The 25,979-nt window shown below is 51.2% G+C and overlaps 1 protein-coding gene across 1 annotated transcript in view; it reads right to left on the minus strand.

The window, feature by feature from the left end:
- Positions 1–25,979, minus strand: part of PIWIL1 (piwi like RNA-mediated gene silencing 1) — a 414,830-nt gene that overhangs the window by 368,639 nt on the left and 20,212 nt on the right. Inside the window, exon 2 of the mRNA XM_088482106.1 lies at positions 17,765–17,842. Within this exon, the coding sequence (XP_088338232.1) occupies positions 17,765–17,833 (69 nt within the window). The 5' untranslated portion in view covers positions 17,834–17,842. The remainder of the gene's footprint in view (positions 1–17,764; positions 17,843–25,979) is intronic.

Genomic DNA, 25,979 nt, shown 5'->3' on the forward strand with positions numbered 1-25,979 from the left:
ATACAAAGAACACCTTGCATAATAGTGCAGACAACGGGAAGAGGAGCAATCCTGCGCCTGAACAGAAAGGGCAGAAACATGCACCTTCAGCATAGCCAGGAGGAGAGCAAGGTCCAAACCCGCCTGCAAAAAAGTCAACACTCTGGATATCTGGAAAACCTGGGGGTCGTAACCCTTAGGCCGACACCAATCAAAATAGGTATGCCATACCCTATGGTAAATCCTGGCCGAAGCCGGTATGTATGTATGTGCGTGTGTACATACACACATACATACATACTTACATACACACTACCCCAGCTCTACTCCTCTTTTGCTGCTGTATTACCTAGACCAGGGATGGGGAACCTCAAGCCCGGGGGCCGTATAAGGCCCCCGGAATCATTTGGAATGGCCCTCAGCTTTTTTCTGCTAGCCTCATCTTGCTAGCAGGGTGCATAGAATGGCACCCTACAGCCAGAATCTATGCAGCAGTGCTGCCTGGAGCATCCTTAGGACGCTTCAGACGATCACACTGCTGCCCTTACAGCTCCCCGAAGCATCCTCAGGGTGATCCAGGTATTGCTGTAATCACCGGCGATTGTGGCCCCGCCCCCATGTGATGTCACACGTAGGATCGTGGCCTGCACCGGGCCCGTGAATAATATAATATATATCAAAATGGCCCTCTGCAGAAAAAAGGTTCCCCACCCCTGACCTAGACAGATAATGCCCCAGCACTAGCCCACTCTGTATTATCCCCATTAACACAACAATAAAACATATATAGTGCACCATCTCTACTCCACAGCTGCTTTCCACTGACCTGTATTACCCCCAGTGTCATTATATACACATAATACCCCAGCTTTGGCTATGCCCCACTGATCTCACACTGCCCTGTGTATGTCATTCTCTGCTTGCCCCATTGGGGATCAGTATGGAAACCCGGCTGCCGCATGGCCGGCAGTTCGATTCCCGGCAGCGGCAGCCCGACAGATCAGTAGAGCCCAGCAGCGGAAGCCCGACAGCGCTGGAAATACCGTTCGTCCCTAAGGTAAGTATAAACTAACCTAACCCCCTAACCCTCCTTAGGGGTGCCTAACCATAACCTCCCCCCCAAGTGCCTAACCCTAATCCCCCCTCTAAGTGCCTAACCCTAACCCCTCCTTCCCCGCTGCCTAAACCTTAGTCCACCGGGGGGGTGTCTAACCCTAACCTCCCCCCGGGGGTGCCTAACCCCCCCTTCCCCTAGCCTAACCCTAACCCTAAGTCCCCCCCGGGTGCCCTAAACCTAACCCTCCCTCCCCCGCAGCTGTCCGCTCGCGGCGCCCGGCATCCCTTCGATCGGGATGCCGGGCGCCGGTCTCCCGGCGTCGGGTAAAAAACAGACGTCTAGATATAGACGCCGGTCATTTATCCCACGCCGGGATAAAGCAGTCGGCTGTCGGTATTAAGGCAGCCGGTTTCCCGACTGCATACCGCCCCATTGTGTGTACAGACATTACTACCTGCTCACTCACTGCCCACTGTGTGTGTATAAGGGCTGTGCCCCTTTCCTATTCCTGACACACATTTTGTCTGTGTCCTTCGTATTCTCCCAGCAGCAGCTACGTGCACTTCACCTCCGATTCTCTGTGTACTCTTAATATTTTTTTATTCCCCCCCCCCATGGTAGTCTCATCCTGTACCAACCCTACCTCCTGTTCTGCTGTTCTGCCACTTACCGCAGTCATCTTCCGCGGGTATGAATCACACATCCTCCGCATGCTTCCTCCGCAGTCAGTCATCTGGCTCCTGTTGATCACAGACGGGGCACCGCGGCTTTCCCCAGCAAGTAACTGGCCTCATCCCCTGCCCGGTGGTGACAGCCCCCGGCCACACACACAGCAGGCTGGATGATCAGCTTCCTGTCCTCTGGCTCCTGTAGAGCACCATCGGGGCACCGCAGCTTTTTACAGTAATCTTACCGGCCTCACCCCCTGCCCGGCAGTAACAGCCCCCAACCACACACAGCAGGCTGGATGATCCGGATGCAGCACGGAGCAGAGAGTGAGAGGAGGGCGGGAGATCACACTGTCTATATTCTCCTCCCCTTCCTCTGCATTTGAAGCATGTATCGGGTTATTACAGGAAAGCGCTGCTGATTGGTCAGAGCGCGTCCTGAGGGTCCAATCGGTTTATTTTTTTTGAGTCCCCACTGCAATTATAGGGTAAAATACGCTCTATAGCACGTATTTGCGAACACTGATATGTGGCTGAATCCCTGAGATAACCTACCAGTTCAATCTGCTCACTGGTAGCCTCCAAAGGTAAGGACGCTTCCAGACAGTTCACCCATCGTTCCATGGCCCTGGCCACCCAGCAGATGGCCATAGCTGGCCTGGAAGCCCCTCCTGAAAGAGAATAAATTGACTTTAAACATACCTCCACCTTTCTATCCGTAACATCCTTTAAGGATGACATGGACGGCATAGGTAGAGTCGCACTTTTTTACCAGGCGTGTAATGTGAGAATCCACCTGAGGAGAAGTTTCCCATTTACAGAAATAATTATCTTGAAATGGATAAGCGTAAGTCAACCTGAAACCTTTTGCCTGGAGCTTTCCAAGCCTCCTCCAAATACTCCACCAATTGATCCGACAGAGGAAAAACTGTAGCAGTACTTTTAACCTCCTTGAAATAGGCATGTCTAGATTTGGTGGCCGGGGGGTCCTCATCCCCGATTTCCATGGCCACACGCACCGCATGTATAAGGCCATGTACATAGATCCTCAACTTAGGCTCAGTATCCCTCCGAGGGGGCTCAGAGTCCGAGAAGTCATGTATCTCCACATCGTCCGACGTCACGTCATCATCCTCATAAAGTGTTGACTGAGACGACAATAGATTTTTCTTAGCAGGTCGCAGAGGAGATTCGCTCTGCAACATCTCCGTCAGGTTTTAGTTAGTCAGGGAAGGCTGCCTCTCCTGGCCAGCGTTTAACCCTGGGACGCTGGAGCGTTCCGCAGAACTCCAGCCCAAAGTCCCAGGTGGCTTAGTGGGGACGCAGGACTTAGTGCCTGGCCTCACTTGCTGTCATCCCCAGGGAGTCTCCCGTCCTGAGGGAAAAGACTGCGACTCGGCACGCACCACCGCTGTGACACGCCGCTTACCTGCATCCCCGTAGCATCCGGCAGCAGTCCAGGGATCCTCCGGGGTCCCTGCTAGCCAACACCCCAGAGACCCGCCGAGATCCTCGGATCGGTACCGGCGTCTCCGCACTGGCAGGGTGACGGAGCAACCGCACGGACGTCCCCTGGACTGTCCTTGTTGTCGCCATGTAGAAGCAAACTTTTTAAAATAAAACAATCTTCAGGTGGGCTCCGTCAACAGCCCCCCTTGCGCGTCAATGACCCGACTCCGGCCGGGCACCCAACGAAACTGAGGTGCCTCTGGCCCGGGGTATAGAGGGAGACCCAAGTGCATCCTGGGAAGAAAAATTTACTGCGTAGGGTGCCTGGATGACTCAACATCACCTATACCCCCAAGGTCACCCTATGGACCCCCTATGTACCCTGAAGTAGAAACATAATGATTATGATTTTTAAAAAATAAAAAGATAAAAAAAGTATATATTTAATTAAAGAATTGTATATATTATATTTTTAAAGTTGCCGCTATTGATCTAAGGAGCCACAGTGATTTGGACACAAAAACAGGAGATATGGTAAGAACTTACCTTGGTTACCTCTGTTTCTACGAGGTCCTTAGGGTCCACAGGCCATTGCCTTGGGGTATAGGTGGTTGGGGACCAATCCGGGCACCATGCAGTTAAATTCTTAGAGCCTCCCAGGAGGCACCAGGCTCCCTTCCTATACCCCGCCCCCCGGCCAAGGCACCTTCAGTTACGTACAAAGCCAGAGGCCAGAGGAGGAGAAAAAGAAAGGAGAAAGTCCTGCACTTATAAGAATCTCATACTCACAGAAAGGAGACAGAAAAACTGGCAACCAGAACAAGACCCTTGTGAAGCACAGGGCGTCTGGGCTGGTGCCCTGTGGACCCTAAGGACCTCGTAGAAACAAATAACCAAGGTAAGTTCTTACCATATCTCCTGTTTTCTACTTCAGGGTCCTTAGGGTCCACCGGCCATTACCTTGGGGATGTCCCAAAGCAGTATCCTTCAAGGGCGGGGACGCTCCTGTGCAGAAAGGAGAATCCGTCGCCCGAAGGAAGCATCCAGAGAGACTAAGGTATCGAAAGAATAATAATACCTCATAAAGGTCTGAACCTAAGACCATGTGGCCGCCTTACACAGCTGAACAGCCGAGGTGCCACATCGAGCTGCCCACAGACTTCGTAGAATGAGCAGTGACAGAGGGTGGAACAGGAATGCCTTCCTGAAGATAGGCCTCAGAAATCGCCAATTGAATCCAACAGGCCAAAGTTTGCTTATTGGCCGGCCAACCCTTTTTGCGGAAACCGTACAAAACAAACAGTCCGAATTCTGGAAAGAACAAGTGCGCTCCACATAAATGAACTACATCCAACGTGGCCTCATCCACCGACAAACCTGGAGTGAAAGGCCGGAACAATGATCTCCTCATGTGGAAACTTGATACCACCTTAGGGAGAAAACCAGGGCGAGTCCGAAGAACCGCCCTATCCTCATGAAAAATCAAAAAGGGGGGACGACAGGAAAGAGCCCCCAGATCAGACATTCTTCTGGCAGATGCAATAGCCAAAAGAAAAACAACCTTAGCTGTAAGCCATTTGAGGTCCACTGAGCTCAGTGGTTCAAAAGGGGGACCTTGTAGGGCCTTCAGGACCACAGCCAAATCCCAAAGGAGCCACCGGAGGGACAAAGGGAGGCTGTATGCGAAGGACCCTTTGCATAAAGGTGCGGACATCAGCAAGCGGAGCAATCCGACGCTGAAACCACACCGATAAAGCAGAAACCTGCACCTTCAAAGGAGGCAAGGCGCAGACCATGATCCAAGCCCACCTGAAGAAAGGCTAGGACTCTGGAAACCCGAAACACCAGAGGATCATACCCCCTAGGTCGGCACCATTCAAAATAGGTTTGCCATACCCTGTGGTAAATCCTGGCCGAAGCCAGCTTGCTAGCCCTGAGCATGGTGTTCACTACCAAGCTAGAAAAACCTTTCGAGCTCAAGAGGGATGTCTCAAGAGCCACGCCGTCAAAGACAGACGACACAGATCCAGATAAAGACACGGACCCTGAGACAACAGGTCCGGGCACTGAGGTAGCAACGACGGAGCGTCGATGGAGAGACTCCGAAGATAAGAGTACCAGTGACGTCTGGGCCACGCTGGAGCCACCAGCAGTATCGTGCCTCATTCCTTCTTGAACTTCCGAAGCAACCGAGGCAGAATTGAGGACGGAGGAAACAGGTACGCGAACTGGAAGGTTCACCGTACCGACAGAGCGTCTACAAGAAGAGCCTCTGCGTCTCTTGTTCGGGATCCGTACGCCCGCAACTTGCGGTTGTGTCTGAAGTCCATGAGATCTATTTCCGCAAGGCCCCACCTGTCCATTAGGAGCTGAAATACTTCCTGGTGAAGGGACCATTCCCCTGGATGCACGTCATGACGGCTGAGGAAGTCCGCTTCCCAGTTGAGCACTCCTGGACTGAACACTGCCGACATGGCTGGTAGATTGCCTTCCGCCCAAATTCAGAATGCGAGATACCTCTTTTAGAACCGCCTGACTTCGAGTTCCTCCTTGATGAGTTATATAAGCCACCGTCATGGCGCTGTCGGACTGAATCTGCACAGGGAGCCCCTGGAGAAAGAGTCTTGCTTGTTGTAAGGCTCGGAAGACTGCTCGAAGTTCCAATACATTGATCGGAAGAGCAGATTCCGCCAGAGTCCACCGGCCCTGAAAAGCCTGTGTACCAGTCACAGCGCCCCACCCCCGGAGACAGGCGTCCGTCGTCATAAGGACCCAATCCAAGATCCAGAAGGGGCATCCCTTGTTTAGATGAGACGTCTGTAGCCACCATGTCAGAGACAGACGTACCTCCGGAGATAGCACTAGTGCCTCGAGTGAAACTGGGCATACTCCAACCTGTCGAACGTCGACACCCTGGACCCCAGTAACCTCATTGCAGAGAGGCTGAACACTCTGCGGTCCCGTAGACAAGTATGAATCCATGTCTGCAACACGGAGATCTGTTCCTCCGTCAAAAAGATCTGCTGTTGCTGAGTATCCAGCAGTGCTCTTCCAATTTACCAGCCAGCCGCGATTCTGCAATACAGATATAGTCAGTTGCAGGCGGTGGTGAAGTACCTCTGGAGACCCTGCTAGGAGTAGCATGTCGTCTAGGTAAGGCAGGAGACGGACCCCCTGCAGGTGCAGATGTGCCGCCATGACCTTGATAAACATCCTCAGGGCTGTAGAGAGGTCAAAGGGTAATGCCTGAAACTGATAGTGGTGTTTTGCTACCGCAAACCTGAGGAATCGCTGATGAGATGTAGCTATCGGGACATGCAGGTATGCATCCTGGATATCCAGAGACACCATAAAATCCCCAGGTTCCATAGCCAAAACAAAGGAATGCAGGGTTTCCGTCCGTTCTGACGCGGCATCCTCAAATATCTGTTTAGGGACTTCAGGTTGAGGATAGGCCGGTACGAGCCATTTGGCTTTTGCACCAGAAAGAGGTTTGAGTAATAACCCGTCCCCCTTTTGGGTAACGGGACCGCTACTATAACCCCTTCCTGGAGCATAGAGCGTGCTACCTTGTGAATTTCCAGAGTCTTCACTGGATTTGAATGAAGGTCCGTGGTAAAGAACTGACAGGGAGGCCTTCTGCGAAAGGAGAGGGCATACCCATGGGAAACCACTTCTCTTACCCAAGTGTCCGTGGTGGTCTGACACCAACACTGGGCAAATTGAAGAAGTCGGCCACTCACCTTGGGGTCCCCCAAGAGAAGGCCCTTCCAGTCAGGCTGCAGGCTTGTCGTTAGGCTTGGCAGCTGGACGTCTGGTGCTCCAAGCTTGTTTCCTAGGCTTAGTAGTCTTCTTGTTTGCAGAAGACCTCGGAAAGGACTGAGCCTTTGACTTACCCTGAGGCCGATAGGATCGAAAGGACGACGTTCCTGACCCAGAGGCGGATGGAGCTGAAGTAAAAGCACGCAGACTTTGCTGCCGCTAGCGTATCCACAATTTTATTCAAAGCCGGGCCAAACAGGACCTGACCATTATACGGAAGACATTCCAGGCCTTTCTTAGAATCCGCATCTGCTCTCCAAGAACGTAGCCACAAGGAACGGCGAGCGGACACCGCTGCCGTAGAAATCCTGGAAGTAGGCTTACATCCAACGCTGCCTCATTGACGTAAGCAGCCGAATCTCAGAGATTGCCTATCAGTACAATGTGCTCACTGGTAACCCCGGAAGACAGTGATTCTTCCAAGGCATTGGCCCATTTTTACCTGGCTCTGGCCCCCAGCACACAGCCATAGCAGGTCTGGTGACCCCTCCAGCGAGAGAGTAAATGGATTTCAGACATACTTCCACCTTGCGGTCCGCTCTGGCCCCCAGCACACAGCAATAGCAGGTCTGGTGACCCCTCCAGCGAGAGAGTAAATGGATTTCAGACATACTTCCACCTTGCGGTCCATAGGATCTTTCAGAGAGGACATGGACGGCATAGGAAGGGGCACACTCTTCACTAGGCATGTCACATGAGAATCCACTGAAGGAGGAGATTCCCACTTAGAAAATTAATTCACCGCAAAGGGTAGGCATAAGCCAAATGCTTCCGAGGTTGAAATCTCTTCCCAGGAGCTTTTCACGCCTCCTCCAGATGATCTACCAACTGACCAGATAAAGGAAGCACTGCATTAGTGCTTTTAACATTTTTAAAAATAAGCATATGTGAGCTTATTTTCATCAGAAGCTTTGTTTTCAATCACCATGATCTTGCGCACCACCCGGGATATATATAGAAGACTTAGGGGTAAATTTACTAAAGTGAGAGTTTTTAGAAGTGAGTTTTAAAAGTGATGTTGCCCATAGCAACCAATCAGATTCTAGCTATTATCTTCTAGAAGGTGCTAGTTAAATGTTAACTAGAATCTAATTGGTTGCTATGGGCAACATCACTTTTAAAACTCACTTCTAAAATCTCTCACTTTAGTAAATTTACCCCTTAGCCTCCGTCTCCTTGGTAGGAAGATCAGTATCAGATAAATATGAGATATGGTAAGAACTTACCCTTGTTATCTCTATTTCTACGAAGTCCATAGGGTTCCACAGGATACCTTGGGGTATAGGCGATGGCGGCAGACATCCAGGCACCACAGAGTTAAATTTTCAGCCTCCCAGGATGCACTGGGGTCCCCCTCCTATACCCCGCCCCCGAGCCTCAGGCCACTCAGTTTCGTAACAAGCCATAGGCCGGAGCAGGAGCAAAAAAGAGAGAGAAGACAGTCTGGAACACACAAGAATCACATTCTCACCAGAAGGAGACGGAGAAACCGGTGACCAGATCAAAGCCCATCTGCAGTACAGGTGCGACAGGGTGGGAGTCCTGTGGAACCCTATGGACTTCGTAGAAAGAGATAACAAGGGTAAGTTCTTACCATATCTCATATTTTCTACTTCAGGGTCCATAGGGTATCCACAGGATACCTTGGGGATGTCCCAAAGCAGTATCCTTTAAGGGTGGGGACGCTCCTGTGCTGTAAGGAGAATCCGCCGCCGAAAGGAAGCATCCTGAGAGGCGAAGGTATCAAAAGCATAATACCTTACAAAAATATGGACAGATGACCACGTGGCTGCCAATCACCGCTGAGGCGCCACGTCGAGCTGCCCACAAAGGACCCACAGACCTAGTGGAAGAGCTTTAATAGAGGATGGAACAGGAAGACCTGTGAATCCATCCTGCCAAAGTTAGCGAAGTGGCAGGCCAACCCTTTTTATGGAAACCAGAAAGGACAAAACCGAGAGTCTGATTTCCTAAATGGACTGGTACGGTCAACTTAAATTCTTAGCACCCGTACCACAGCCAAATAGGCCTCACCAGCAGACAGGACTGGGGAAGTAAAGGCAAGCACTGCCCTGTTCCTAGGAAAGATGAGAAAAAGGGAGGTCTACATGACAGAGCCTCCCATTCTGAGATCCTACTGGCCAAATTAAGAACCAGAAGGAATACAGTCCTAGCCGTAAGCCATTTGAAATCCACTGAGCCCAGTGGATCAAATGGCGGTCCTCCGAGAGCCCTAAGGACCACAGCCAAATCCCAAGGAGCCACAGGTGGAACAAAGGGATGCTGAATATAACGTACACCCTGCACAAAGGTGCGGACATCAGGAAGAGTAGCAATCCTACACTGAAACCATACTAACAGGGCAGAAACCTGCACCTTGAGGTAGCAAGGCGAAGACCGTTATCTAAGCCCACCTGTAGGAAAGCCAACCTCTGGATATCCGGAATACCCGAGGAGCCTAGCCTCTAGGGCGACACCTGAAAGAAAGTATACCATACCTAATGGTAAATTCTTGCAGATAAAAACTTCCGAGCTCTTAGCATGGACAGAGCCCCTGTTAACTATAGAGCTGGAAAAACTCCTAGACCTTAAGAGGGCAGTCTCCACCGCCACACCGTCAAGGACAGACAACCTAGGTCTGGGTATCAGCCAGGATCCTGAGACAACAGGTCCGGGCGTAGAGGCAACAGCTTCGGAGTGTTAACTGAGAGGCTCCGAAGATCTGAGTAATAGTGCCATCTGGCCTACGCTGGAGCTATCAGCAGGAGCGTGCCTCCTTCTTGCTATTACTGGAGGAAGAAGGGATAACGGAGGGACGAGGTACACAACTTGGAAGGTCCACTGGACCTACCTACGTCTATCAGAAGAGTCTCATCTCTGAAAGGCTCCACATGTTCACCAGAAGATTGAACACCTCCTGATAAAGAGGACATTTCCCTGAATGCACGTCTTGACGGCTGAGAAAGCCTGCTTTCCATCTGAGGATTCCTGAATGAACACTGCCGATGACGGCAGGGATATAGCCTTTCACCCAAGCCAGAATTCGGGACACCACTGTTAGTGTCGCCTGACTTCGGGAACCTCCTAGGTGGTTTACATAAGCCATCATGATGGCGTTGTCAGACTGTACCTGCACAGTATTTCCGTGGAGGACCTGTCCTGCATGCTGGAGAACCCTGAATACTGCTCAGAGTTCTCAGATGTTTATGGGAAGCGCAAAAACTACTGGTGTCCACCTGCCCTGGAACAAGTGTGGACCCGTCACTGCTTCCCAGCCACGGATACTGGCGTCCGTCGTCAGAAGGACCCTGTCCGCAATCCCAAAGGGGGTGCCCCTTGTTTAGGTGAGCTTTCTGCAGCCACCAGGCCAGAGAGAGACAAACCTCCGGGGAAAGCCTATTGACTTTATCCTATGGGGCAACCCATCCCATCTGGAGAGGATCAAGTTCTTTAGAGTGAAGCTGGGTACTCTCCACCATGTCGAACAGCGACATCCTGGAACCCAGGAACCACATTGCCAAGTGAATAGACACTCGGCGACTCTGCAGGCAACTGCGTACCTTTGCCTGTAATGCAGAGATCTTTTCCTCAATCACAAAGATCCTCAGATATTGGGATATGGAGCATCCTCTGTGAAGAATCAGAGAGGACCATTTCCAGTTTATCAGTCAGCCCTAACGTAGCAACACAGATATTGTCCGTTGCATATGGCACTGAAGTATCTCTGGAGACCGTGGTAACAACAGGAGGTCACTCGGATAGGGTAACAAGCGGACCCCCTGCATCCGCAGGTGGGCTGCCATAACTACCATGACCCTGGTAACCGTGAGGCACGGAGGCCAGACCAAGGGGCAATGCCAGAAACTGGAAATGCTTATCGACCACTGCAAACCTGAGGAAAACACTGGTGTGCTAAGAAAAGAGGGATACTCAGGTAGTCACCCTGAATATATCCAACGACACCACCAAATTCCCAGGCTCCATTGAATGATGGAATGCAGGGTCCCCCTCCCGAACCGAGGAACCCTTAAGAATTTGTTGAAGGATTCGAGGTTGAGAATGTCCTGGTAAGACCCATTGGGTGTCTGTACCAGAAAGAGGATGGAGTAATACCTCGTTCCCCTTTGGGGCAACGGAATAGGTACTATAACTCCTGCCTGGAGCATAGAGTAACACCCTCAAAAATTACAGGGCCTTGTCCTGAATTGACAGAAGACCTGTAACGAAAAACCGTCTGGGAGGCTTTTACCGGGAGGAAAGGACATACCTTCAAGAAAATACTTCTCTTACCCCAGTGTCCGTGGTGGTCAGACACCAGCACTGGGCGAACTGGAGAAGCCGGCCTCCAACTCTGGGGGCTCCCGAGAGGAGGCCCGTCCCGTGAGGCTGAAGGCTTACAGTCCAACTTGGGAGTAGGACGTCTTGTACTCCAAGCCTGTTCTTATGGCTGAGCAGATTTCCTGGCTACTGACTGTCTTGGAAAGCTGTATTTTAGACTTACCCTGGCCTCACAGGGCCGAAAAGACAGTCCCAGACCCTGATGGGACTGCAGCCGATGGCAGACACGCAGACGTAGCTGCTGCCTGCAGGGCCACAATTGCGTCCAGACGAGGGCCAAACAGGACTTGTCCCGTAAAAGGCAAAGCATTCCAAATGGAATCTGCGTCCGCTTTCCAAGAGCGCAACCACAGGGAGCAGCAAGCCGCTACTGCTGCCGAGGAGATTCTGGAAAGGAGTAGGCTATATGTAAGACCGTCTCATTATGAACGTGGCAAAGTCTCTGAGAATCTGCCACTATCCACCTGCTCTGCTGGAGAGACAGTGTGCAGAGATCCAGTTACCTACTCAGTGTTCCATGGCTCTGGCCCCCCAGCACACGGCCATAGCCGGCCTGGAAGCCCCTCCAGCAAGGGAATATTAGATTTTAGATATATTTGCACCTTGCTATCTGGAACCTCCTTCACCTTCAAAGAGGACCTGGAGGGCATGGGCAACGTAGCACTCCTCACTAGGCGTGTAACATGAGAATCTACCCGTAAAGGTAACTCCCATTCGGAAATGCAATTATCCGCAAAAGGGGTATGCAAAAGGTCAACCGTTTGTTTTTTTTTGAGGCTGGAACCGCTTACCCGGATTTTCCACGCCTCCTCTAAATGATCCACCTGACCAGATAGAGGAATTACAGTGGCAACACCCTTATCCTTAAAGAAGGCATATTTGGATTTAGCCACGGGGGATATGTAATAACCAAAGCCGCACGGACTGCCCGTAGAAGGCCAGGTATATAGACTTTAGACCTAGACTACGCCTCCTTTGCACTAAGGGGCTCGTGTCTGAAAAAGTCAATAATGTCACCGTCATCAGACGTCATGTCTTTACCCGTCTGAGACCCGAAAGGCCGTTTAGAAGGCCGAAATGGTGACTCCCCCTGTAAAACGTCCATCAGGTGCTATACCATTTGGACAATAAATTCACCCACACAGGCTCCTGCGAGACCTGGGGGGGCGAAAAACAGGATACACTGGGGTACCATCAACTGTCCAGGGACCCCTGCATGTGATGAGACCACCACAGGCTGCGATAACCCCTATGGGGAAACGCAGGGAGCGTTGCCCACAAAGGCTGTAAGCATCTTAGCCAGCCGAAGGCGGTCCCCTTTTTTTGTGCAGGCACAGTGACAGAAATGGGGCGTGATATATAATACAACATGCCCTCCATAAACCCTCAGCGTCTACATATCCCTCCGCTAACTGCACATGATATCACTACATTATAGCTGGAAGAGGATATCCTCGTTCACTTTCCGACATGAGGAGTGTGAACAGAGCGTATGTGACCTCCCACACAGAAAAACCACGTTTACTGTGAGGTAATAAACACCCTGCGACACCGCACCACAAGGGCTGTAGCAGAAGAACAGGGATAGGAAAAGGCTGACAGTCAGAAATGAAAGTACAGGCAAACAGCGCTAGCATTTAAGTCACATACAATGCACAGATAACATCCTGCATTACAAGCACTACGAACAACTACACAGACCAGAGCCTGGTAGGAAACAGTGCTGCATACACTGACCTTAATTGAAGGAGAGGTATGCGGGGGACCCGGACCGCAATGGCATCTATATCAGCTTCCAGCAGCGTTTGCCATCCCCAGCACATGTAGTGAGAAAATGGCCACCGAGGAGCAGAGAGAAGGCAGGGCCCGGGGGAGGAGCGCTGACACAGCCCGCTCAGACCACTGTGGAATGGCACTGTGCAGCGGGGGAGACGCCGGCTGTGAGACAGGGAAGGCGTTCTCCCCTGGCGTGCTATCAACCCCTGGGACGCCGCGCTGTACCGCACATGCTGCGGCCCGCTGTCCCTGGTGGTCTAGTGGAAGGCGCAGGATCAGTACCTGGCCCCACGCGCAGCCGGTCCCCAGGGAACCCCCTGCCTGGGGACCAAACAGGACTGTGTTACCGGCGGGTGCCCACCGCGGGACCCCGCCGCTTACCTTGTTCCCCGTGCATCCGGCCACAGTCCAGGTAGCCGGGGATCACCGCTAGCTGTGACCCCAGCTACCTACCAGCATCCCCGGATCGGTACCGGCGTTCTGGTACCGGCGGGGTGTAGGAGTGACAGCATGGACGTCAATACTGACTGTCCTATGCTGGAGCACTCTAGTTGTGCAGCCACAGCTGCGAAGAAATATTCAGGGGCCTTAAAAAGACCCCCCTCTGTACGGTGCGACTGGTCCGGCCAGGCACCTACGAAAACTGAGTGGCCTGAGGCTCGGGGGCGGGGTATAGGAGAGGGACCCCAGTGCATCCTGGGAGGCTGAAAATGTAACTCTGTGGTGCCTGGATGTCTGCCGCCATCGCCTATACCCCAAGGTATCCTGTGGATACCCTATGGACCCTGAAGTAGAAAGATCTAGAATTTCCCCGTCATCTGACGTCATGTCATCATCGTCGTAATGAGTAGACTGGGACGACAATAATGGCCGCTTTGCGGGCCTAAGCGGTGATTCCTGCGAACTCTCTGCAAGGATATTAACCCTGTTAGGCAAAGGGTTCACCCAGCCAAGCTCAGGGGACACTAGAGACGCAGGTTGAGGGTGGTCCTGTGCCACCACCAACTGCCCCGGTCCCCCCCGTAAGGGGGGCGGTACCATCGGCTACTGTGCAAATCCTATGGGAGGGTACACATGTGGGGCCGATAGACATCCTGCCAGGACTGTAATAGCCTGTGCCAAAGACGCCCAAGGGGGATCCTGAGGAGCACAGGGAACCTGAGAAGGGCCTGGGAGCGTACATGTTGCGCATAAGCCTCCCGAATCAGCCTCTTCCTCCCCAATTTCTGCCTTTCAACATACAGTATGCAGGAAATCAGGACAGGTGTAGCAAGCTCCACAGATTTGACATATACAGTGTGACACTTAGGCACAGACCGCGATCTGTGCACAATATAACCCTCCCCCAAACAGCACCTGTACTGTAAGGTTCTTTTTTCAGTGAAAAAAAAAAAAACAGGGACAGTTAAAATGGCTGACAGCGAAACAGAACACAGGCAGACAGCACTAGCATAAATCGCATACAACTGAGAACAACCTGTTCTAATAGCGCTTCTTGTCAACTACACAGGCTCTGCACCTGGTAGGACAAGCGCTTTACCTGCACCTTTCCGCCTGTGAGGGAGAGGTATGCAGGAGGGGACCCGGCTCCACCGCTGGCTGAGACTCCAAACATGGCCGCCCGAGCACAGAAGAGAGGAGGAGCCGCACAGAGCGCGCTAAGCAGCGGCGGAGACGCCGGTTGAAACAGGGAAGGCGTCCTCCCCCGGCCTGCAATTAACCCCAGGGACGCCAGAGCGGTACCGCTGCTATACTCCGGTCCCTGGTAGTCAAGTGGCAGCGCAGGACTCCTACCAGGCCACTTCTCCAGGGAGCCCCCAGCCCTGGGGAAAAGACTGTGTAATGGCGGACGCCCACCGCGGGCGTCCACGACTTACCGCGTTCCCCCGTAAGTCCGGCACACAGTCAGAGATCCTCCGGGGTCCCTGCTAGTAAGAACCCCGGAGGCCCGCCGAGATCCCCAGATCAGTACTGGGGTATCGGCGCCAGCGGGGTGGTGGAGCGGTGATGTGGACAAAGATCTTCTGGGGCTGTAATAAGCCTCCCTAGCATGGAACACTCGACTCCGGCACCTACGAAAGTGAAGGTGCCTTGGCCGGGGAGGGGCAGTGTATAGGAAGGGAGCCCGATGCATCCTGGGAGGCTCTAAGAATTTAACTGTGTGGTGTCCGGATTGGTCCCCAACCACCTATATCCCCAAGGTAATGGCCTGTGGACCATAAGGACCTGAAGTAGAAAGTAATAACAATAGTCTCGTAGTGTTTGCTTTTTTAGCAGTCCCTTTCCCCTCAGTTTGTCTTGCTGCACAGCCAGCTCCACACACAATTTTCTCGGTACTTCAGCTACCAGAAACATCCCCTAGTTTGCATCACTCAGCACCCTGCAGACAACACGTGGTAAATTACACGGATCCCGCCTGTGTGCATCTTGTCTGGTACAGCCCATGAAGATCATGCTCAATCACAGACCAGATAATGGGCTCGATTCAATTCAACGCAAATTGAATAGCGCCAGGAGGGAACTCCCGGAACTATTCAATTCAGTGCGCTGTTAGCCCCGACTAAGAATTTCTTTTCGCATCCCTCCTGGGGTGCGAGCAGAAACCCGACAAAACTCCTGGCGCGATGCTGTTTTCTGCCCTTTGCGCCGGGGAAACAGCATCGCTAAGGTTTAGTCAGAGAATGCCGGTTCTCGCGACTAAACACCATAAGGCGCGAGAACTGGCATTCTCCGACAATACAGCGCACTGAATTGAATAGCTCCAGGAGCTCCCTCCCAGAGCGATTCAATTCGCGTTGAATTGAATCGAGCATCATGTACAGTAAGTGTGTTATAAGGTGTCTAGACACAGTTTAGCAAAAAAAATAAAAACTGCACTCTACAGATTAAAAGCTCCAAAAGTGCTCCCCAGCCCCTCTCTATACTGACATTCTCTGTATGCAATATTTATCACATCGTGTCATGCTTCCCAGCCCCTCTCTATCCTGGCATTCTTTGGATGTAATATTTATCACACCGTCATGCTCGCCAGTCCTCTACCCTGACATTCTCTGTATGTAATAATCACACCCTTTCATAGTCCCCAGCCCCCCCTCCAACCTGACATTCTCGATATGTACTACTTATCACACTGTCATGCTCCCCAGCCATGCTCAATCCTGACATTCTCTGTATGTAATATTTATTACACCCAGTCATGCTCCCCAGCCCCCTCTATCTTGACATTCTCTGTATGTAATATTTATCACACCCTGTCATAGTCCCCAGCCCCCTCTATCCTGACATTCTCAGTATGTAATATTTATCACACAGTCATGGATCCCAGCCCCCCTCCATCCTGACAGTCCCCACTGCATTTAATATTTATTATACCGTTTATCATGCCCCCCTCTATCCCGTCCTCAGACCCTGACCTCTCCCTCTTTTCTTTACAAGTTCCCACATCTCTACACTTATTATCCAGCCCCCCTCCGGGACACACACAGATCACCCACCCCCGGCACCCAGATGCACACTTGCGGCTATCAGTACACATTGGAAGGCGGTAAGTCAGTGCGTCAGCAGGTCCATCAAAGCTCCATGGGAACGGAGGAGTTGTATGCTGCCACTGCAGCTCCCCTGAGATTCAGCCATGATGTGGTGGACATTATTATTAGATCGCGTTACTGGTACAGCTGCCTGAGCTCCTCCATCTAACCGCTCGGTCACCTGCGGCGATGGATCACTGAGCAGGGGAGTTTATAAGTAACTCAGACACCCCCCTATGTATGTTTCAGCCACCCGCTACAGTACCCACCCCTGAAGTATTGACCCCACCCACAGCACAAATCACCCCCACACATCAGACGCCACCCGCCACAGCACAGTACTCGTTCACCATCAAAGCACCTCCACCTGCCACAGCGCCATCCGCTAACCCGCTCACAGCTCACCCCACCCGCTACAGCACCAGTCACCTCCGCAGCACCAAACACCCACCCACTTACACTTACTTCATCCAAGCCGGCTACAGTGGCCCTCTTCACTCCGGGTTACGGAGCCGCATATCACTCCTTGCAATGGCTCCTCCTACCCTTTCTATAGCCTGTAGCCAGGGCCGGGGCATTAATCACTCAGTCGGGAGCAGAATGTTGTGACTTTGAGAAATGTACAGTATACACTGCTAGTTACCTTTGTACAACTCTTCTGAGCCACTTACTAGATTCAATTTAAACATGATCTACTCTATGGATAAAAAAAAAAAACCGATGCAGAACTGGAGTAATCACCTGCGGAGGATCTTTGAGGTCTCTTCGGGGGCAATTTAATTGTTGCATGGGTAGTGATAATTAATGAGCGCCCAGTTTTGCAATTATTCTGGGTGCTCATTAATTATTAATACCCTTCTGAGGGTGCGAGCAGAAATGCCGCGCCGGCGGCTATCCAGCACAGATGGAACAACAATTAAATTGCTCCATCGGACGCCTTAAAAAAAATAGCTGCTGGCTAAACAATAGAATCACCCTTAAAGTAGACATAGGGCGGAATTCAGTAACTGACATCGACGCTATGTGCCCTTGTTTTTCATTGCACCTCAGAGATTATCAAATTACATTATCACAGCCATTTTCACAACAGAAAGTCAATTTCTTATACAGTGTTATTTTTAAATTACAAAAAAAAAAAAAATCTCAACCTGGCCAGGTGTTGTGGACTCCTGACCACGTGCTCTCCCACGTGCCCTTGCTCTGGCTCTTCCAGTCATGTTTTAGTCCTGCAATATAGAATCAAATAAGTTGTCATTGGCCACATCATGGTTGAAACCAATATTGTGTGGTCAAAATACTTGTAAATGACCTTTATAACCTTTACTAATATATTCAAATGTTTTCACCAGACAAAAGGGAGATAACTATGTAATGACTTTAAAAAAAAAGAGTTATGGTAAGAACTTATCTTGGTTAACGCTCTTTCTTCGAAGTCCATAGGGTCCACAGGGAGACCATGGAGTGTAGGTTGGATCTGGATCCCGGGCACCACGCAGTTAAAGCTTTGCTCCCAGGATGCACTGGTCCATCCTCCCTATACCCCGCCCCCGAGCGTAGAGGCACCTCAGTTGGTAAGTAGCCAAAGGAGGAAAAAGAAATTGGACTGGAATACTCAAGAATCACACTCACAGAGAAGGAGACGGGAAACCGGTGACCAGCAACATTGCCCATATGAAGCCAGGTGCGTCAGGGCGGGTGCCCTGTGGACCCTATAGACTTCGAAGAAAGAGTTAATCAAGGCAAGTTCTTACCATAACAAATTTGCTTCTATGGGTCCATAGGCTCCACAGGGAGACCTTGGGGATGTCCCAAAGTAGTACTTTTAAGGGTGGGGACGCTCCTGCGCTGAGAGGAGAATCCGGCGCCCAAAGGAAGAATCCTGAAAAGCAAAGGTATCAAATGCATAGAACCTTAAGCTGGGCATCCACTATACAATTTTCTGTCAGAGATCTGTCCAACCTGGCTGGTTGGAATGAAAACCTGGTAATGTATGGGAGCAAATGACAATCGTCCATTTGCTCACAAACACTGGAAAATAGCCAAAAAATGGTTGTTCAGGCAAATTGGTTAAAACACAAATGTAACCAATTTGAACAATTGTTTAAAACCATATGATCGACTGTCATTTGCTCCCATACATTACCAGGTTTTCATTCCAACCAGCCAGATTGGACAGATATCTGACAGAAAATTGTATAGTGGATGGCCAGCTTTAGAAAGGTCTGAATGGAAGACCACGTGGCCGCCTTACAAAGCTGAACAGCCAAAGCGCCATGACGAGCTGCCCAAGAGGGGCCCACAGACCGAGTAGAATGAGCAGTAACAGAAGCCGGAACAGGCAAGCCTGCCTGTGTGTAAGCCTCTGAGATAGTCATACGAAGCCATCTAGCCAATGTTTGTTTATTGGCTGGCCATCCTTTCTTGTGAAATCCATAGATATCCGAAGGGAACTGGTCTGGAGAGCAAGGACCACATCCAATGAGGCCACGCCTGCCGAGAAGTCAGGTGACTGTACAATAATTTCCTGATTAAAATGGAAATTAGAAACCACTTTAGGAAGGAATTCAGGGTGAGTTTGAAGCACAGCCCTGTCCAGGTGAAATATCAGAAAGGGAGGACGACAGGAGAGCGCCACCAATTCTGACACCCTCCTGGCAGAAGCAATCGCCAGGAGAAAAGAGTCTTAGCTGTTAACCACTTGAGATCCACCGAATCTAGTGGTTCAAATGGAGGACCCTGGAGGGCCTGAAGAACAACCGCCAAATCCCAAGGAGCCACAGGGGTGACAAAGGGAGGTTGAATCCGGAGAACACCCTGTAGAAAGGTGTGGATATCCGGGAGTGGAGCTAGCCTTTGTTGGAACCACACTGACAGTGGGAAGACATGTGCTTTCAACGAGGCCAGGCGAAGGCCGAGGTCCAATCCTGCTTGAAGGAATACCAGAATTCTGGAAATACGAAACACCTGAGGGTCATAATCTCGAGAGCGGCACCACTGGAAATATCTATGCCACACTCTGTGGTATATCCTGGCCGAGGCAGGTTTACGTGCTCGGAGCATCATGCCGATGACTGAGCTAGAGAATCCCTTGGACCTTAGGATGGATGTCTCAAGAGCCACGCCGTCAAAGACAGACGATACAGGTCCGGGTAAAGGCAAGGACCCCGAGACAACAGGCCCAGACATTGAGGCAGCAGGAACGGAGTGTCGATGGAGAGACTCCGTAGATCTGAGTACCAATGATGTCTGGGCCAAGCTGGAGCCACCAGCAGGACAGTGCCTCAGTCTTGCTTGAACTTCCAAAGAACCCAAGGAAGCAGGGATATCAGAGGAAAGAGGTACTAAACTGAAAATTCCACCTTACTGACAGAGCGTCCACCAAGCTTGCTCCTGCATCCCTTGTTCTGGACCAGTACCTGGTAACTTGTGATTGTGGCGGGAGGCCATGACATCCACCTCCGGGAGACCCCATTTGTCCACTAGGAGTTGAAACAGCTCTTGGTGAAGAGACCATTCCCCTGGATGCACGTCGTTACGGTTGAGGAAGTCCGTTTCCCAATTGAGAACTCCTGGAATGAACACTGCCGAAATTGCCGGGAGGTGACACTCAGTCCATGTCAGAATGCATGACACTTCTGTCACTGCTGCCCGACTTAAGAATGCCTCCTTGATGATTGATGTAAGCCATTGAGGTAGCGTTGTCCGACAACCTGCACGGGCTTTCCGTGTAGAATGTGACTAGCCATCCTGAGGGCCCTGTACACAGCCTGAAGTTCTATTATGTTGATGGGCAGGGCTGCTTCGACTGCTGTCCAACGGCCCTGAAAGGAGTGCGGAACGGTTACTGCTTTCCAGCCCCGGAGACAGGCGTCCGTTGTGAGGAGTACCCAGTCCAGGAACCAAAAGGGACGACCGTTGGAGAGATGAGGTGTCAGTAGCCACCAAGACAGAGACAGGCACACCTCCGGAGAGAGCACCATCGTCTGAGCCTTGATCTGGTTTGCTGAGCCATTCCATCTGGAGAGGATCAGCCCCTACAGGGGCCTTGAATAGAACGGAGCATATTCCACCATGTCGAATGTGGACAGCATGGACCTTAGAAACTACATTGCAGTGTATGGACAACTGATGACTGCGGAGAAATCTTCGCAGTTGCAGAGAGATCTTTTCTGGAGTTAGTAAGATTCTCTGCTGGTGAGAATCCAGAAAGGCTCCCAAATGAACCATCCTTTGTGAGGGAATTAGGTAGGACTTCTTCCAATTGATCAGCCACCCGTGCGCTTGTAGACAAGCGAACGTCAGGTGTAGGTGGTGGTGAAGCACCTCTGGAGAACCCACCAGCAAGAGGAGGTCGTCCAGGTATGTCAGGAGTCGTACACCCTGACTCCACAGATGGGCTGCCATGATAGCCATAACTTTTGTAAAGACCCTTGAAGCCGTGGATAGGCCAAAGGGCAGCACCCAAAACTGTTAGTGTTGGTGTAGAATAGCAAACCGTAGATAACACTGGTGAGAAGATGATATGGGGATATGTAGGTAAGCATCCTGAATGTCCATGGATACCATGTAATCCCCAGGTTCCATAGCCAGTATGATAGAACGTAGAGTTTCCATCCTGATCTTGGGCACCCTGAGGAACTTGTTCAGAGATTTCAGGTTGAGGATAGGCCGATGAGACCCATTCGGCTTCTGAACCAGAAAGAGGGTAGAACAACAACAAGTCCCTCTAGGAGATAGTGGGACTGGTACAATTACCTCTGCTTTAAGCAAGGACTCTATGGCTTACTGGATCTGCAAAGCCTTGTTCTTGTCGGAAGGAGGGCTTGTACAGAAAAACTGGAGGGGAGGACCCCCCCCCCCCCCCGTCGGAATGAGAGAGCGTACCCCTCAGACACCACTTCTTTTACCCAAGCATCTCAAGTGATTTGACACCAGCACTGGGCATACTGAAGAAGTCACATTCCGCTCTGGGATCCCCCAAAAGGAGGTTCGTCCCATCAGGCTGAGGGTATCTTGCGCTCCAGGCCCGTTTGAGACTTGGTGGTAGTTTTGGTCGCAGATTGTCTAGGGAAAGACTGTCCTATGGGCTTTCCTTGAGGACGAAAGGAAGAGGTTCTAGCCTTGGAAGGTGCAGATGCTGATGGCAGAAATGCTGATCTATATTTCGCCAGTGTGTCTACGATTTTGTCCAGGTCCCGGCCAAACATTATCTCCCCATTGTATGGCAAGGCCTCCAGGCCCTTTTTAGAGTCAGCGTCCGCCCTCCAGGAGTGCAGCCACAGGAAGCGGCGAGCAGACACAGCCGCGGCCGATACTTTGGAGGTCAGTAGACTGTTATCCAAAAAAGCCTCACCAATATTAGCAACCACATCTCTAATGTGGCTCACCAATGACCTGAGTTTCAAGAGCCTCCTCGGGCAAAGTGTCCTCCAGAACATTTGCCCAACCTTCTAGTCACCCATGAGATAGCCATGGACGGTGGGGCAACCGCTCCTGAGAGAGTGTAAATTGATTTCAGGCACGTCTCCACCTTCCTATCCATAGGATCCTTCAAGGAAGAAATGAAAGGTATATGCAGCGTGGCACTTTTTATTAAGCGAGTAACATGAGAATCCACCGGGAGGTGATTCCCACTTCTTAGTGTCCCTCAGGGAATGGATAACATAAGGCCAAACCCTTTTGCGGCTGATACCTCTTACCAGGTGCTTGCCAAGCCTCCGCCATATGATCTACCAGCTGGTCAGAGTGGAAAAACTGCCGAAGTCACCGTTACCTGTTAAAACTGAGGATACTTGGGATTTAGGGGCAACAACGTCATCCTCTATATCTAGTATGGATCGGACCACACGCACCAAAGCCAAAACATTAATACTTGACTTAGGCTCCACCTCCTGTGAAGAGGAATCAGAATCAGACACCTCATCCACTTCCTCATCATCCGACACTTCTGTGTCCGATAGCTGTGTAGACTGTGATAATGAAGTCCCATGGAGTGCAGGTGAGATGATTGTTGTGGGATGTACCACAATGACATGCTGTGGGGGTGTCCATTATAGTAAATATGGTAATTGCACAAGATGGAGGATTTAATGTGAGCAGCAGAGTGAATGCGACAATACAGGGCATTTAGATGCCTTTTAGGGGTCTTTCATTCCGCAATATGGTCTGAAATGCCGAAGAGGAAGCTGCTAAACTCTGAACTGAACTAGAGAAAGCTTGTGTTAGCCTGGAAGGGAATGACAGACTGTTGCGATACCGAAGGGGATTGCATATACTGCGGCAATCCCTAGTAGGGAGTAACAGACTGTGGAACAGGATTAGACTGCAAACAATGCGGGATACCCTGAGAGGGAAGAATGGTTTGTTGAGGTAATACCATATGGGGTAAAACAGCCAGGACCGCCAGGCAACCCGCAATAGAGGCCAGGACCTGAGAAAAAAACGCCCCAGGGGGATCCTGTCCCTGTCACAACCCGGGTCTGTTTCCCCTGCCTCTTACCGATTCTACTAGCATTCTCTATCACATCCCAGACGTACAGGATTCAGCGTTTCTCGGCCTGCTAGGCCTCAAGGAAGATCTAAGCCTGCTACAGAGTACTGCAGTGACAAGTCCCGATCACCTGTCTGCAACAGCCAATCAAGTGATAGCCTGAGCCTCACCGTGCCAGCCTGTCTCTGCTCGACCTATCCCAGGTAACCCAGGGGTATATATCCCAGCTGCTGACTCTACCTAATTGCCAGGACAATGTCTAACCTCAGTTCCTACTGAGTGAGCTATACTGAGCTCCTGTTACTTACTTGTATCCAGTTTGTGCAGTTTTGCTTCCTTCTGCTATATGGATTCCTGCAAATGATCGATCTACAACTGGGGCAGCTATTCCACTGGCTGCACAGAATATTTCAACCTGTTCCAGCTATCCAAACCTGCAACTCGCCTGTGTATACCATTCTCATTGCATGGTGAGTGTTCCTGGTTCCTGCACCGTTGATGCCACTACTGGTATCAGCATCCACTATCCATTCCCGTGGCCGGTCGGCATCCTGTTCCGTCTATGCCTGAAGCAGCTATCCCACTAGTTCCACAGAGAATACCTACCTGTTCCAGTTATCCGAACCTACAACTCGCCTGTGTATACCATTCTCACTACATGGTGAGTGTTCCTGGTTCCTGGACTGCAGATACAACCGTTTCAGCCTGGTGAATACGGTGCCAAGATCTACCACTCCAGCATTCCGGTTACAGTAAGAAGAGTGTTTTATTATACTGTATATCTACAGTATTAATCCAGTATCAGCCTGGTCAATCTACTGCCACACTCTCCTCTGATTCCACATAACTTGTCTTCAACACCGACGTCCCTGGTGGTCTAGTGGGTACTAGCCGGCATCTCCGCCGAGACCTAGGTTCGATTCCCAGGCAGGGAAGTGTTCTTCACTACATGGCAGGAGGTCTCCTTAGGCCTGCAGCTTTCTGTACACGCCTCCAGACACCGGGCTCACAAACAAATACTAGTTCAAATACTAGTTGACAGTCCCGTTGTTGGGGGGGGTTTGAGAGAGCCAGGCAACTGATAGCACCTCACACAAAACCAATCCTGAGTTAAATCCTCCTCACTCACCCCTGCAGCACATAGCCTGCAGGAGAGCAGAGCGGGTGCAGCGCTGCGCTTGACCTCCTTGTCAGACATGTCTGACAAAATAATTTTATATATATATTTTTGGGGGGAAAATCAGGAAGCGCTACATTGGTCCTGTTTAAAGCTGACCAAACATCTGAAGATTATGTCTCCAACCAGCCAACTAGTTGATTGGTTGGAATAAGATTTTCATTCCAACCAATCAATCAACTAGTTCTTGGGTTTAGAGGCCGTCTTACTCGCAGACTGTCTCGGGAAGGACTGACCTTTCGCCTTACCCTGAACCCGAAAGGAACGAAAAGCCGAACTCCGAACCTTAGCAGGCAGTGCCGCCGAAGGGAGGAAGGCCGACTTGGATTTAGCCAGGGTGTCCACTATTTTGTCCAAGTCCGGACCAAATAGTAATTCCCCATTGAAAGGTAAGGCCTCCAGACCTTTCTTTGAATCAGAGTCCGCTCTCCAGGACCGCAACCATAAGGATCGGCGGGCAGACACCGCTGCAGCCGATACCCGCGAGGTCAGCAGACTAGCATCTAAAGAAGCTTCTCCAATGAAAGAAGCAGCGTCCCTCATTTGTCCCAACAACGCCCGCTGGACATCCGGAGCGTCGTCCGGGAAGGTATCTTCCAATGCATTGGCCCACCCCTCAATGGCCTTGGCCACCCAGGAGATGGCCATGGACGGTCGGGCCACCGCCCCGGAGAGGGAGTAAATAGACTTTAAGCAAGTCTCAACTTTCCTGTCCGTGGGATCCTTCAGCGAGGATATCGACGGTAATGGTAAGGTGGCGCCCCGAGTTAAACGGGTGACATGGGAATCCACCGCCGGTGGAGTTTCCCATTTTTTACAATGTGCCTCAGGGAAGGGGTAATTAGAAGCCAACCGCTTCTGAGGAAGGAATCTCTTACTGGGCGCCTGCCAAGCTACCGCCATATGATCCGTCAACTGATCCGACAGGGGAAACACCGCAGAAGCCACCTTAGTTTTTTTGAAACTAGGAAACTTCGACTTAGGAAGCGGTGCCTCATCCTCTATAAGAAGAATAGCTCGCACCGCCCTAACTAGTGCTCGCACATTAATGGACGACTTGGTATCCATTTCCTGGACCGAGGCGTCCGAGTCAGTGTCATCAGGGACCTCCCCATCATCTGAGGAACCCTCTGAGTCCGATACCTGAGCAGCCCGTGTCATGAGTGGGCGTTTTGAAATCCTAGAAGGCATGTCAGTCTGCAACATTGACTGAAAAGCCGAGGAAGCGGCCGCCAAATTTTGCACAGAGTTGGAGAGCACATCCACCCAGGGTGGAGGAGTCACCATAGGGGCCTGAAAAGATACCACAGTCTGCTGCGGAACAGGGGAAGCCTGTATATACATAGGCAACCCCGCATAGGGACCCACCGACTGAGACCCAGGAGGACTCCGCAATAACTGCGGGACACCCGGGGAATGGGGGATGGTCGGCTGGGGCAACGCCCTAGTAGGGAGAGCAGTCGGGACCGACAGACGGTCCGCAATAGACACCAGCACTTGAGAAAACATCGCCCACGGTGGTTCCTGCGCCAGAGAAGGTCTGGATGGGCCAGGAGCCACCTGGCATCGACTACACAGGCCATCCTGTGACAAATCCTCCCTATCTACTCCTGCAGAACAGCGTCCGCAGGAGGCCAACACCGGAGCCACTGAGCGCTCAACCTCCTCGTCTGACATGACAGAATATATTATATAT

This window comes from Taudactylus pleione, unplaced genomic scaffold (genome assembly GCF_031769625.1).
Source record: "Taudactylus pleione unplaced genomic scaffold, aTauple2 ptg000282l, whole genome shotgun sequence".
In the NCBI taxonomy this organism is placed as follows: Eukaryota; Metazoa; Chordata; class Amphibia; order Anura; family Myobatrachidae; genus Taudactylus; species Taudactylus pleione.